Source organism: Aulonocara sp. 'chitande type north' Nkhata Bay, linkage group LG9 (assembly GCF_057382095.1).
Source record: "Aulonocara sp. 'chitande type north' Nkhata Bay isolate Kocher_YH1m ecotype deep benthic linkage group LG9, A_spYH_male_GT1.1, whole genome shotgun sequence".
Lineage (NCBI taxonomy): Eukaryota > Metazoa > Chordata > Actinopteri > Cichliformes > Cichlidae > Aulonocara > Aulonocara sp. 'chitande type north' Nkhata Bay.
The window spans coordinates 15870686-15885238 of NC_141352.1; the positions used below are offsets into that span (position 1 = coordinate 15870686).

The following is a 14553-nucleotide window of genomic DNA, read 5'->3' on the forward strand; positions in this document are numbered from 1 at the left end:
GACAACGCAGTATGAGGAAGGGCCATTTGACTCGTTTCTTCAAACATATAATACACACATGCCAGATCGACCTGTTTCTTTTACCATTCAATTTAAACGTCTGCAGACTTACTGGTGGTCATTATATAGATTTTTGTCGTTCTCGAAGCGCCACAGAAGTTAACAGACCTTTGCATCAACGCTCTTCTGGTAGCTACCTTCATGTCCTCCTGCTTGAACCTTAATAATACTCCTTTTACAGTGGAAAACGCTGGCAAGCAGACAACGGTGGGCACTTTGGGTGTTAATGAGCGAAGCCTGATAGCAGGCGTATTAACATAATCTGAACTAGCTAACGTGTCAGCTAGCTTCTTCGCTTTGCCACCGCAATGTCGCCAAAAGTCAACAAAAACAGAAGTGCGAGGTCCAAAACTCACCGCCGTCCGGAGCGTCCATGTCTTTCTCAGGGTTTGACACTGGAGCCATGGGGAGAAGTGGGGGTTTTGTCTTATTTATTCGTACGGTTATGGCAGGTCAACACAACAACAGAACAGCTCGCGCCAAATCGTCTTCCCGGGGAAAGTCATATGTCGGAAGTGACGACAGAGCGCCCAACCAATAAACTGGCACGCTATCTCACCTCTGTCCGCAAGGTGGCAGTGTTGTACAATCCCTACGGGCTGCGCCCTATCTTCTCCCCTTTTTACCTGATTACATTTATCTGGCAGGTAAGTGTGTGTGATTACTGAGGTCTGGCGCGATGTGGCAAACAGAGCATGCGCTGAAAATATATTCACAATTTCGACCGTTTTCAGAATTTACACAGAAACCACGTTTATGTAACTTAAAGAAGTTTAAAATGCAAATCAGAGAAAGTTTCTGAGCAAAAAATTTGTCAAAAGTGGTCTCAAAAAGTCAATTTATATGATATTAGCCTAAATATTGTATGAGGTTCAAACGAGTTTATAGTGACTTTTTATTTCTTTTTATTTAATAAAATTGCATCGCAATTTGACTAAAAGAAACAAAACAAGAACAATATAAATTTATAAAACAAAAAACTTTTAAACCATTCTATAAATCCGGGGATTTTTAGAACTGGGGCCATTATTTTGCCCTGTTTTTCAAAGCCTGGCTACCCCAGTGAAGCTGGTTTCCACAGCAACCAAACCGGTCCATGGAGAGGACAATAGATTCCTGTCCCAGATTGGGGCCACAGAGACACAGTGCGTCCAATAATGAGAACACAAAGCGTGTTTTGTCCTTCATTCACACAGCTTATTTTGGCTTTCTATACATTAAAAGACAGTGATTACTCCGCCAGGTTCCGGAGGACTGCACAGTACACTCCAGGTTAGAAACGCTCTTTGTAGTATTCATCTTATTTTTGTCTTTACAACATTACGCTTTTTCCACTTGTTCTCATTAGGGTAAGAAGTTGCAGATTGCATGAATTAGGCCGTTTGCTGAGGTACAAATCTGAGGAAGTCTACCGTAAGCTCTGCTATATCGACTATGGCCCACAGTTGTCGCTGCTCATCAGCGCTGAGCAGCTGATACGTCCTTTGGTCAGAGTAGACAAACAGCTTGCTGTTGCTCTGCTGCACTTTTGCCGCTGCGCAGCTCACTCACTTTATAAAGAGCAAAGCAGAGAAAAAGTGAGTCTGATTGTGATATTTTGTTTGTTCCGCCATGGTGAAACAACGACGCGTCAGAGCGCATTCCTCTTGCGCACCTGTCGCGCCTTTTTGTCGCAGAAGAGGATCTCTAAAGGTAAGACATCCCTATATAGACATTAAAATAATTGTTCCTTTATGCGCAATTTATATGCCTATTCCATTTGTTGACTTTTTTTCTTCTTCTTTTTGGTGAGGATTTGCGGGGGTAAGTTTTGCCCGTTAGCTTGGAGGGTAAACTTTTGTGAGTGGTCGGAATCTAACCCTAAAGAAAATGCTCCAAATATTAAAATACGACGGTCATATTACAGTCAAATGCACTGCTGTACTTTATAGGTGCTTGGTCTACCTTAAGTTATGCAATGAGGGATACAAAACTAGTCAGCACAGTTTTTTTTAGCTTCTTCTTTCCCACAATCGTGTTTGTTTACAAATCTCACACAAAGATAAGCACATACACTAGACACGTGAAAACCCACATACATCTATTTAAATCAGTGTTTGGCGGATAACGGTGCCACTCAGTGCCATTTTTCACTGATGGTGCTATGGCCTGCTCAACCAATCCTCACCGGGTATACTGGCGGTCCTCTCTCATTGGCTACCTCATGGAGCTCTCTCTCCTCTTTTCCGTCGCCATGGAGAAAGCTCCTCAGCGCGCAGAGATCGTTTACGCAGACACAGATTCACTCGCGGCTCGTGAAAAGATGCCAGTGTGATCTCTTAATTCATCTCCTCACTGTTTTGGGTTGAATCTGTGCTCATTTGTTAGTACACAGTAATAAACAGACAGGTCGTGCCAAATATGTTTTCCCATGTGAGGATTTCAACATAGAGTCAAGCAATCAAAAGAAGAGTGCTCTGGTGTTTCCCCGTATACCCTAAAGGGGCACCCCTGAGCAGACAGGGTTAAAAGCCTTTTAACTCGGAGAAGTGTTTTATGTTAAAGCTTTAATATGGCGCAAGACTAACGGGAATATAACTGTGTTTTAACAGACGGCGCTTGGCGCTTTTTAAATTGCTATTAAAACGCGGAAGGCAGATTTTTTTATTCCAAAAAATAGTCAGAGTGAGGCCTCTGCCATGAGTCTGCGTCTCTGCAGCAGAGAGGATCAGATGAGGAGGAGAGGACAGACAGAGAGGCAGAGCGGAGAGTGGGCGGGGGAACAGAGGAAGGAGACAGAGTGGTGAGGAGAGGCATCGTTTCACTGATGCTGAGTCACATATCAGAGGGACCACAGCTGCATCCCATGAGTCTTTGGGAATAATGGAGGAGCTTGAACACACCTGCCCTCATCCCCGAACGGTAGGGCATTCGCGCCTGTGTGCGTTTTCTCGTCTTCCATTGCGCACAGAGTGTGTGTGACAGAGAGGGAGACAAAGGGTCCTGTTATGAAACAGATCCCCTCAGCATGTGGCCGTGGGATATGCTTAGAGTGCTGAGTGGACAGTGTGTGTGTGGGTGTTTCTGAGTGTGTTGCCAAAGGAGGGAAGGGGTCCGTACGGTAGCCAACATAGCATGAACGTCCTGCTGAGGGCGAAAATGCTGCAGCGAGGATTACAGAGCCTCCTATTTTAGGATACTCTTTCTTATCTCTTCTATCTTTTTGATGATTGCTCACCCTGGTGTGATTTCTGGCTTTAATGCTCCTAAAAACTCTCCATTTTGCCTTTTCCTCACCTCTGTCTCCACTCCATCAAGCCATTTTTTCTTCTTGAGAGCCAATCTCATTGTTAGTCTCATGTCCCATGTCCCTGTGGCTCTCTCTTTCCCCCCAGCCTTAATCCTTCTTATGCCAGATGTTCTTTGCTTGTGCCAGAGTGGGCATTACTGAGCGCCTGCTCTGATAGGTCAGGTGCCTGTACCTCTGGTCACTTGGTTTTCAGTCTTTACCATCTGCTGTGTTCAGATGGTGGAGCTCTGTTCTTCCTGGGCCATAGGTGAATCACAGGTGATGAGGTTGCTCCTCCAGTTCTGTTGCAGCCCTGATTTAACTCTAATGTCCTTGAATTGGAAATTGGTGGGTCAGTTTATGACAGGTAGGATTGTTTAACATGACGAACAGCAAAATGTTCATTAGGGTAAGATTGTGCATGCAGGTTGGTCCTCTTTTGCTTTATCTTAAAAAAAAATTGCAATCTAGTACAGAAAGAGCACATTGTGATAAACCTTTTAAACTTAACGCTTTCTGGATCATAGTGCATATTAGGAGTTATGCATGTATTCACTTTTAAGCTCTAATAAACACTTTTAACCAACACCTCCTGGCTGTAGTGTTGTCTGTAAGTGCAGTGGAATGAGGAAGTATAGGAAAGCATTTAAAGGAAGAGGTTAGCAAAGCAAAAGTTAGATTGTCAGATTGATGAAGACAGTAGGCAGGACTACTGGGAGGCTATGTGTAGATAATAGAAGAGGCAAAGGAAAAGGCTTGTAGTGAGTTCTATGTGAGGCTGGACACTAAGAAAGGAAAAGGACTTGTATTGATTGGCTAAGCAGAGAGATCAAGCTGGAAAGGATGTACAGCAGGTTAGGAAGCTCAAGGATAGAGATGGAAAGGTACTTATGAGTGAAGGGATGATAAAGGATGGAAAAAGTACTTTGAGGGGCTAGTCCACACTGTGATTTAATGTATTACCTGCGTAAATTCATTCATATTGTGCCAAAATGTCCAAGGAAAACTTTAGTTTTTGTTGACACAGTATGTATTGGAAACCTTTCCTTCTTTCCTTAAACTCAATGTAATCATTTGATGAAGCTCACATAATACAGAAATTCAATTCAGCTCAGTTTTATTTGTATAGCACCAAATCACAACAACAGTCGCCTCAAGATGCTTTATATTGTAATGTAAAGAGCCTAATAATACAGAGAAAACCCAACAATCAGATGACCCTCTATGAGGAAGCACTTGGTGGCAGTGGGAAGGAAAAATGTATATTTAACAGGAAGAAACCTCTGGCAGAACCACGCACAGGGAGGGGCCGGTTGGTGGTGAGGGGAGGAAGACAGGACAAAAGAAATGACCACAAAGCACAGCTGTTGCACATAGGCAGGCTATACTGTGCAGCTTATACATGTGCAATTTGAACTCCTTTTTGGGAAAACAAATATTCATCTATGATCCAGCCATGTGCATTTCCAAAGTTAGAGAAGTACAAGCATGCATTCATGTGGCACAAAGGTGGCAAAATTACTTACTTATCTCTAATACTGAGACAGGACCAGTCAGGATCTAACTGTCTACTGTTTGCCTTCGATACTTGTTTTGAGTTCTTTACTTAATGTGTTTAAGTTCGAGGTTCTGTTTGTTTCTTTTATAATTCTAGGATATTACAAGTCTTAGTTGTGGTGGTGTTAAGTGTGTAGCTGTTTTATTTTATTTTATTATCTTAGAGCAGGGGTAGGCAACTCACCTGAATCAAATGCTTAGTTCATTACCAGGCCTTTGGAGAACTTCAAGACATGTTGAGGAGGTAATTTAGCCATTAAATCAGTTGTGTTGAATCAAGGATACATCTAAAACCTGCAGGACACCGGCACTCGAGGCCTGGAGTTGCTTACCCCTGTCTTAGAGTTTTTAATAGAAGTTGTTTTGGTTCTATTATTGGTTTATTAGCACATTTCTGGTGTTTCTTTTTGTGCTTCTCTCTGTTGCATTTCTGTGTTTATGCCTTGGTCCCTCTCCGCTCCCTTCTCTCTGTCATCTTGCTAAGTGTTACTGTTGGTATCTCTCAGCCTCTTTAAATCATTACCGGCTTTTACTTTGAAAATTGTTTTCTTTTGTTTTGCTTCCTGTCTGCCTTCCCTAATGATTTTTACCTGTTGCTGACTGTGTTCCCCTGTGTGCCTCTCCCCCTGTTTCTCATTATTTGTCAGTTTTCTGTCTTTCTTTCATCTTTTATCACATCATCTGTTTGCTTATTTTAGTTTCTTGTGTTTTGAACTTGGATAGCTGCCACTAAAGCTTGCTTTTGCAGTTCATGAACTCTCTCCTGCATTCTGTCTTTGGTTCCACCTTTCTGGTCACTATCAGTCAGCAGGGATAAATGTTGACATTTTGAGTCAGGTGTCTCAAAATGTCAACTTACTGACTTCTAAGCAATCAAAGTTTTGAGATACCTAACTGGAAATTTTGACCAATGCATTAAGTGGCACAAGAGTTTATAAGCTGTCTGTTAAAGGGTATAGTGAGAAAGGTTCATAAGGATACCGAGGTGGGTCTTGATTTGTTACTCAAATTCGAGGTTGGTAATAAAAATTCAGTAAACAATAGCGGCATGTTTCTTTTTTGATTTATGGCAGTGAGGCACTGTTTTAAGGTCAATATAAAATATTTGGCATCATTTTTCCCTTCATTATAATGGACTACTGATGCATACATATATGCAAATAGAATCTGCCCTCTAGCTCTGTGTTTTCTTTTTTTAAAAAATCTATTTACCTTTTTAAAACCCCCTCCGACTCACCTTCTCTGTGTCACGTTTACTGGTTTGTCTCCATGCCAGGCCGGTTGCTGCTCCTGGAGGATACATGTTGACGTCAGGTGCCTGTTTATTCCAAAGAGGCTGAATCTGTCTCCATCCTTTCTTCCTCCTCTCACACTCCCACGGCTTTCTGTTCTGTGCTGACTCCAGGTCCCTTTTATCTGTGTGAATGAGATTCAGCGTTTCTCCTGCAGTTAACAGATGGCACGAAAAGACACATTTTCAGGCGTGCTGCAACACTTTAACCTTGATGTAGCTTTGACACACGCTAACAGGCACCCATATCTCACCTGTGCTTCCTTTCCTAGTGATAACTCTCCTCACCTTGTTGAGTTTGCTGCACAAGTGCTCTTCTTGTTTTGCATTTTTCCTGGGAGGTTTTTGAATCAGTAGCTCTACTCTTTATCTATCTGTGCCGTCATGTCAATGCACACACAGGTTTGCGAAAAGGTAAATGTCTGCCCGCACACACTGACTGATCGATAACACTGAGTGCAGCGCTGTCTGTTTCATGCGCTGCTGTCCCAATAGAGCGCAGAAATCAGCTATGATCAATAACTTAATGGAGGTTACAGTAAGTGGGGAAGGGCGTGAAAAAGGAGGCATGCTGTGCATAGCTGAAGTGATAGATGAGTGTGTTTCTCTGCAATGCTTTTGGATGCTGAAGTAACTATCATCAGTCTCCCTCGTTCATTCTCTGTTTAACCTGGTCACTCTCTGTCCCAGACTCTCACGGAGCCTGCCATCTTTGCCAATGAGACCAGCTGTGACTGTCGCGCGCCTCATGAGAAGCTCACCATTGCTCAGGCCTGCAAAGGCACCCCAGGTAGACCTCCTGCTGTTTGGTATCCTCCTGTCTTGCGCACAGTCTTCTCCCAGCTTTGATGTTTTCCATTTACAGCATTCATCTGCAACATCTCCTACTGCACTACTCTATCACAATCACTTCTTTTTCTACTACTACTACCACCACTGCTACAGCTCCTATTGCTCTTGCAACTAATGGTTCTGTTCCAAGTGTTTGTACTATGAACTCTCAGAGCAGCTACTACACTCTTACCCCTGATGTCATTACCACCACTAGTTCTGTGCTAACTCCTTCCACTAAATGTGTTGTTGTCTGCTGTTGCCATTTTTACAGCTGCCACTTCCCATGTATTCTTGTACTTGCACTGCTACATTAATTATAGTATGTGAGATAATAGCATGTGTTTTTACAAGATAATTGGACTGAAATGGGCAAGTCATTACTGGTCCTTTTCATGTCACCACCACTGCTGGGGACGACTGAACTTGTAATTAATGTAGGGGTTTAACTACATATTGCAGTAACTTGCTGGCAGTTCAACTACACTCATTACTTCCACAAAAGAGTCTCTTTCTTTCTTTTGTCTTTGTCTTTCTGTCTGTTAGCATGTTATTTAAAAAGGTATGGCTATAAACTGCTCAAACAAATTATTGTAACGCTTTGAAAACACATTAGAAAAAATCATGCTGGATATCTACATTGATGTGGACTGTGTAATGGTTTAGGAATGAAAGCAGGAGGCTAGTCAATTTTGCTGAAGTTTAATTGCACCAACTCACTATGGTACTCAGTAGCTTGTACTCACACCAGTGGCCTGCTGGAGGTCATTTCTTTGGGTCAGTGCTCATCCTGTTCCTTCTGCACTAAGGAGCAGATACCAAGCCCTGTCCAGCTCTTCTAGAATAACTGTCTGTCTCCTGGTATCTCCTGCGTGCTATTGAGGCCGTGCTGGGAGACACCAAACCTTCTGACAATGGCACCCACTGATGTGCAATCCTGGAGGAGTTGGACAACCTGTGCAACCGCTGTTGGGTCCAGGTGTTGGCTCATGCTACCAGCAGTGATGCTGACCCTAGTCGAATCCAAAGCTGGTGAAAAACAGTCAGAAAACGATAAAGAGGAAAAAAATCCTTTGACTCCAAAAGCACTGCCAATTTGATCATGCTCGGAAACATTTAAAAATGTTTAAATGAGTCTCTGTGGCTCCAGATGAAGCTGTGCAAAAGTACTGTAAGTATTCTCTGTTTCTGTGTTTGACTCGAGGCTATATCCACTGTTACTCTAACAGCACACCACTTCACTTATGCTTACCTGTTCCCGTGATGTTGTACTGTTTTTGTGTTTCTGTATTTTCAGTGGACCGGCCAGTCAGAGTCTACGCAGATGGCATCTTTGACCTATTCCACTCTGGACACGCTCGTGCTCTCATGCAGGCCAAGAATCTCTTTCCAAACACCTACCTCATAGTAGGAGGTAAGACAGACCACACTGGTACGGTTTCACCTGTCCAGATTTGTTATTTAATCACCACACCTCACACGAGTTTTATGTATGTTGCTGCTGTGCTCTTAAAACAGTGTGCAGTGATGAACTAACCCACAAGTACAAGGGCTTCACGGTCATGACGGAGCACGAACGTTACGAGGCGCTGAGACACTGCCGCTATGTCGATGAGGTCTTGAGAGATGCACCCTGGACTCTCACGCCTGAGTTCCTTGAGAAACACAAGGTGTGTGTGTGTGTGTGTGTGTGTGTGTGTGTGTGTGTGTGTGTGTGTGTGTGGGAGGCGGGGGTTTGAACTATATAAGCTTTAAACTGGATGAAATATTTTGTTCACTAATCGGCTAAGTTTTGAGACACTTGTTGCTCAAAATTAGGATCTTGACAGTTCCTTGGGCTTTAAAGTTTGTGGTTTCAGGGTGAAGTTACCTGAAAGAAACTTACCTGCTCACATTCAGTCAATGGTGCAGGCAGTGTTAGCAATTAAGTTTATTTTAGTTTAGTTTTGCTATTAAATTCAATTATATTTCACTCAGATCTAGTCTAATCTAGTTTAGCTCCTTTAATGCTGCTGTGCTTTGATATCAGAATCAGAATCAGAATCAGAATACTTTATTGATCCCTGGGGGAAATTATTTTTTGTTACAGTGCTCCATTTTAAACCAACATTAAGACAAGACAGACAATACGCTAACTAAGAATAGTACAATATATACATATATATACATACATATATATACATACATACATACATAAGTCACTTATAAATAAATAGTTGGAAAAGAAACATGTGTAGTTGTAGCAGCAAACAGTGTGTTAAGTGGATGCGTTGTACAGGGAGATGGCCACAGGCAGGAATGATTTCCTGTGTCGTTCAGTGGTGCTTTTCGGTAATCTCAGTCTCTCACTGAACGAGCTCCTGTGACTGACCAACATGTCATGGAGTGGGTGGGAGGTGTTATCCAACATTGTCTTTATCTTGGACAGCATCCGCCTCTCCGACACCACCTTGAGGGAGTCCAGCTCCATCCCCACAACATTACTGGCCTTACGGATCAGTTTATTAAGTCTGTTGGCATCTGCGACCCTCAGCCTGCTCCCCCAGCATGCAACAGCATAGAGGATCGCACTGGCCACCACAGACTCATAGAAAATCCTCAGCATTTTCTGGCAGATGTTGAAGGACCTCAGTCGCCTCAAAAAATAGAGACGACTCTGGCCCTTCCTGTAAAGTGCTGTGGTGTTTTTAGCCCAGTCCAGTTTATTGTCAATGTGTACTCCAAGGTATTTATAGTCCTCCACAATGTCAACACTGACCCCCTGGATTGAAACAGGGGTCAAGTGTTTCCTGGTCTTCCTGAAGTCCACGATCAGTTCCTTGGTCTTTGCCACGTTGAGCTGCAGATGATTCTGCTCACACCACGTGACAAAGGAGTCGACCACAGCCCGGTACTCTGTCTCATCATCCCTGCTGATGCATCCAACCACCGCAGAGTCATCAGAAAACTTCTGAAGATGGCAGGTCTCTGTGCAGTGGCTGAAGTCTGTGGTGTAGAGGGTGAAGAGGAAGGGGGAGAGGACAGTCCCCTGTGGTGCCCCTGTGTTGCTAATCACCTTGTCAGACACACACTGTGGGAGACGTACATATTGTGGTCTTCCTGTCAGGTAATCAACAATCCAGGACACCAGAGAAGCATCCACCTGCATCGCTGCTAACTTATCACCCAGGAGGGTCGGCCTGATGGTGTTGAAAGCACTGGAAAAGTCAAAAAACATGACCCTCACAGTGCTCGCCGGCTGGTCCAGATGGGTGTAGACACGATTGAGCAGGTAGATGATGGCGTCCTCTGTTCCGAGACGAGGCTGATAAGCGAACTGAAGGGGATCCAGATGTGGTCTTACTATGGGTCGCAGCTGGTCCAGGATGAGCCTTTCCAGGGTCTTCATGATGTGGGATGTAGTTTGATCCCCAGGGAGCAAATACTGAACCCCAACTCCCCATCAGTGCATCTGTCAGAGTGTACGAATGAAATGCTTAGAGGAAGAGAACAAACGCGCTATGTGAATGTGTGTAAACGGGTGAATGAAGCTCGAGTGCTTCGAGTAGAAGTATTAGTAAATTTACTATATGTATTGCACACATCCACTTATACAAACCTGTCACCTGTGACCTAATACCTGTAGCTAGTGAGTAAAGTATTTGAGGAGGATGCTATGCTGTGAGTAAGGAAATTTTCTTTACTATTTAGGAGACCTCTAATGATGAGACGCTTGTGACTATCACCCTGAAATTCTGTGTGCAATGATGTGTTCATAACCATGCCATGTCTAACTTTAAGCATGCATATTTTGCCCTTGAAAGACCTCTGCTGCACGTTCACTTTTGTGTGTGCCAACAGTGCGTGTCCTTTGATTGTTCCTCAGATCGATTTTGTGGCTCATGATGATATTCCATACTCCTCAGCAGGAAGTGAGGACGTTTACAAACACATCAAGGAGGCAGGTCAGTGTCTGATGATTAAAAGGACATAAAATAACTGTGTTTTCCACCATAAAACATACCTGCTGTGTGTGTGTGTATATTAGGGATGTTTGTACCCACGCAACGCACAGAAGGAATCTCCACCTCTGACCTGATTACGAGAATTGTCAGAGACTATGACGTCTACGCCCGACGCAACCTTCAACGTGGCTACACGGCCAAGGAGCTTAATGTCAGCTACATCAATGTGAGAACATTTTACTGCACTGTGTTGTATTTCTAAACATCAGCTTAGCACAGATTAATGTGAAAAAAAGCTGATTTTCTTCTTTTGAGAAAGTAACAGGTCTTTGGATATTGTGCATCACAGTTGTATGGAGCTTAATTTGCGATGTGACTACAAAGCTGCGGTGTTGAAAACTGACCTCAGACATATGCTTCCTATTTACAACATTCACAATTTTTGATTTAGGTTCTGGTTCTCCAAAAACGTGGCAATTATCCGCAATATTTTGTGCCTTCAGGAGAAGAAGTACCGGCTACAGAACCAAGTGGATCGGATGAAGGAGAAAGTTCGCACAGTTGAGGAAAAGAGCAAGCATTTTGTTTACCGCGTGGAGGAGAAGAGTCACGACCTGATTCAGAAATGGGAAGAAAAATCCAGAGAATTCATCGGAAACTTCCTAGAATTATTTGGACCTGATGGGACATGGGTAAGTAACTATGCAATGCAATGTCAACGCTTACTAAATATAGAAAAAACTTTAAAATACTTAATATCGTTTGGTCACTGGAATGTCTTTGACACATTTTCAAGTTTTATTCCCTGTCGCTTGTACTTTGATGTGATAACAAGTCCAGTGTGGTTGGGCCCAGTCTGTGGCGCCGCTGCAGGGGAGGCGTGATGAGCCGATGCAGCTCTGGTGTGTCAGCCTCCCCGCAGCGGCGCCACAGAGCGCGCCCCGTCACATTCAGTTTTCTCAGGTGATCTGATTTCCTAACATTTCAATCTTCTTTCCCCTCTCTGTGCAGAAACAAGTGTTTCAGGAGCGCAGTGGTCGAATGCTCTCCTACGCTCTGTCTCCCAGAGAGTCGCCCAGCAATAGCCCTCCCCGCGAACTTTCCCCCCTGCGCTCACCCTCTCCCCCGTCTCCCCCCGCCCGCTGGCACAACGCGCGGCCCTCGCCCCCCACCTCCCCAAAAGGAGCGTCTGCCTCTATAAGCAGCATGAGCGAAGGGGATGAAGACGAGAAGTAGACGGTCACACCAACCCGCGCACGCGCACACTCACACGCAAGCACACCTCACTCACAAACACATGCACACACTCCTCCAAACACTGGCTGACAAACTGAAAAACAGTTACCCTCAAGGATGTTGCAAATATGCAATGCAGACGGTGATCATGGGGAATCTGAGCTGCAGAGCTAAGAAGCCATCACTGTCTCTGTTGTTTCTGGGCAACCAAGCAGACAGGAGGAAGAGGAAGGAAGAAGATGAGGACACAGTGTCAGATTTTGTAAGGACAGAAATCCCGTGCAGCATCTTTGACTGTCCAGCACTGATAGAGACTGTCAAACAGCTTGCTTATAATATCATCAGTTTTGTTTTTTTGTCTTATTATGTGAGATTATCATTTTCTCTTCACGATGCCTAGTTTTCTTGTAACCGGTGTGATAGCTATGCGTGAGTAGGCACAGACTTACAGAAACACCTCGTCTTACATTCAGTTCTACATATCGTCTACACTGAAACTGGTTTCATTCATTTTGTGTAATTTTGTGCTAGTTAAACAGAATTTAAACGACAGACCCCTGCGAACCCTAAGAGTAGCTGAGGCGATGCTTGGATAACGCACGGCCTTTGCTGTTTTAGACCGTGTTCACAAAAACGATCACATTGAAATTCACTAATCACAAGTTACTTCTAAGATATTCATATGAAATTCTCTGCAGGAGCCCAGAAGAAGAACGTATATTGTCAAGTTTCTGAAATGCAGATGATATGTGCAAAAAATCCTAAGCAAAACCCATCAAGATACAGAAAAAAAGACATAAACACAACTTTTAAAGATCACATTTTTGGGGTTTTTTTTGCTGATTGTAAAAGAGACACAAAATCCAATCCTTGAGGCTTCATGCAACAAATAGTTTGATGAAATAGAAAAAATAGAGCCTTTGTTTATTAACCTCTTGAATGTAAATTGCATTTTTTAGACTCCACAAAGAGGTAATGTTATCACTCTCACATCTAGCCATATAAAAGGTTGCGTCTCACCTGTTAAAGGAAGCACTTGTGGATTTTCACCATTAAAAAAAAAAGCCATGTCATTTTTTAAGTCTTTTTTCATGTTTAGCAGAGATTTCTTTGGCTCTTTGGGATCTGATGTCAGCCGTCCACAAAAACCTGACAAACTCTGACGATACTTGAAATATCTCAAAAATATTAAAGCTCAGCGGGTGAATCGTCAGGCTTGAACATAGCGCTGTTCTCGCTGCGATGATTAGAAATGTACGTTGCTCACATCTGAGCAGACCTCTCTTCCACCCCAACAACACAGTAAGTACCCTATAATGCAACGTAGAGATCTTAATGTCCTGTACGCACTACATGTTAATCTGCACTATATGAACAAAATTTGGGAATGTGTGTCTTTTTTTTATTATTTATTTTAATGTTCAAATGAATCAAAATGTGAATAAAAGAAAAAAAATGTATAACAGAATATGAAGCAGACTTTTAGACTTTTTAATTGACGCTAAAAAGTTAAAGGTCAATAGAGACTGGGGGGGGAATGACTTTAGTTCAATAGCTGACTCAACTTTGTGCAAATAAAGAGTTGAATTAGTGGGAAATGTGCAAAGAACACTGTTAAACTCCAGTGACGGTCTGTATGGTATTTCCTACACTGTTACACTTTAGTTTGATATTAAAAACAATATAAAACCCCAATAGCACACATATATGGAAACTGGTGTAGGTAGTGGTCATGTGAAAAAGAAGGTATGGAGTCTTTCACTTCTACTTTTTCAAATATCAGGACATAAAAATAATCCAATCCTTAGCTGTTTTAAAAAATTACGTATGTGAAACAAGACACAACCTATTAGACTGTATCATTATTTCCACCTTCCACAACAATTAGAAGGATAAGTAAGTGTGAAAGCAGAGGTTTCAGCAGTTTTTTTGGTCTGGAGGGGTTTTCTCTATATAAAGAACACCGCACAGCTCAGGCTTGCAAAGCTGCATTTGAACAAACCACAAGACCTCTGGATTTTTCCCATAATAAGCAGAGAAACCCAAACACAGCTGTCAGCACGGTGGTGGTGCGGTAATGATTAGGGCTTATTTTACAGCCACAGGACCAGGACACCTTCCAGTCACTAAGCAGACCATGAATTCATCTGTAAACCAAACTATTATAGAGTCAAATGTGAGGTCACCTTTCAGTCAGTTAAAGCTGGACTCTAACTGGGTCATGCTACAGGATAACAATCTCAAGCACAGCAGCAATTCTACAACAGAATGGCTGAAAACGAAAAGAATAAGTCAAAGTCCAGATCACAAACTGATTGAAATACTGTTGCAGGATATGAACTGTTTAATGTAATCATGCATAATTG

The 14553-nt window shown here is 42.9% G+C and overlaps 2 protein-coding genes across 6 annotated transcripts in view; one reads left to right on the forward strand and one right to left on the reverse strand.

Annotated features, from left to right (window-relative positions):
- Nucleotides 1-591, reverse strand: part of pola1 (polymerase (DNA directed), alpha 1) — a 66568-nt gene extending 65977 nt beyond the window's left edge. Inside the window, exon 1 of one of the 2 annotated variants that reach the window (XM_086306086.1) lies at nucleotides 417-591. In XM_086306086.1, the coding sequence (XP_086162212.1) occupies nucleotides 417-465 (49 nt within the window). In that variant the 5' untranslated portion in view covers nucleotides 466-591. The remainder of the gene's footprint in view (nucleotides 1-416) is intronic. The other variant, XM_086306085.1, reaches the window with a different exon arrangement.
- pcyt1ba (phosphate cytidylyltransferase 1B, choline a) lies at nucleotides 552-13655 on the forward strand. Of its 4 annotated transcripts, none has more exons than XM_086306090.1 (9): nucleotides 1142-1332; nucleotides 1409-1752; nucleotides 6867-6966; nucleotides 8305-8421; nucleotides 8526-8677; nucleotides 10873-10951; nucleotides 11035-11177; nucleotides 11455-11643; nucleotides 11963-13655. In XM_086306090.1, the coding sequence occupies exons 2-9, from the start codon at nucleotides 1672-1674 to the stop codon at nucleotides 12185-12187; spliced, it is 1086 nt and encodes a 361-aa protein (XP_086162216.1). In that variant the 5' UTR covers nucleotides 1142-1332; nucleotides 1409-1671; the 3' UTR covers nucleotides 12188-13655. The 4 variants fall into 4 exon arrangements, with proteins under 4 accessions (XP_086162215.1, XP_086162216.1, XP_086162217.1 ...); XM_086306091.1 differs by lacking the exon at nucleotides 1409-1752 and having other exon boundaries at nucleotides 1145-1205; nucleotides 1304-1332; XM_086306089.1 differs by lacking the exons at nucleotides 1142-1332; nucleotides 1409-1752 and adding an exon at nucleotides 552-707.
- The last annotated feature ends 898 nt before the right edge of the window (nucleotides 13656-14553 follow it).

Excerpts from the sequence above, each read along its gene's own strand:
- pcyt1ba (XM_086306089.1), top strand. The coding sequence starts at position 567 with ATGTCGGAAGTGACGACAGAGCGCCCAACCAATAAACTGGCACGCTAT. Across the intron at positions 708-6,866 it reads TGATTACATTTATCTGGCAG|ACTCTCACGGAGCCTGCCAT; the intron begins GTAAGTGTGTGT and ends TCTCTGTCCCAG. Across the intron at positions 11,178-11,454 it reads TTAATGTCAGCTACATCAAT|GAGAAGAAGTACCGGCTACA; the intron begins GTGAGAACATTT and ends TTGTGCCTTCAG.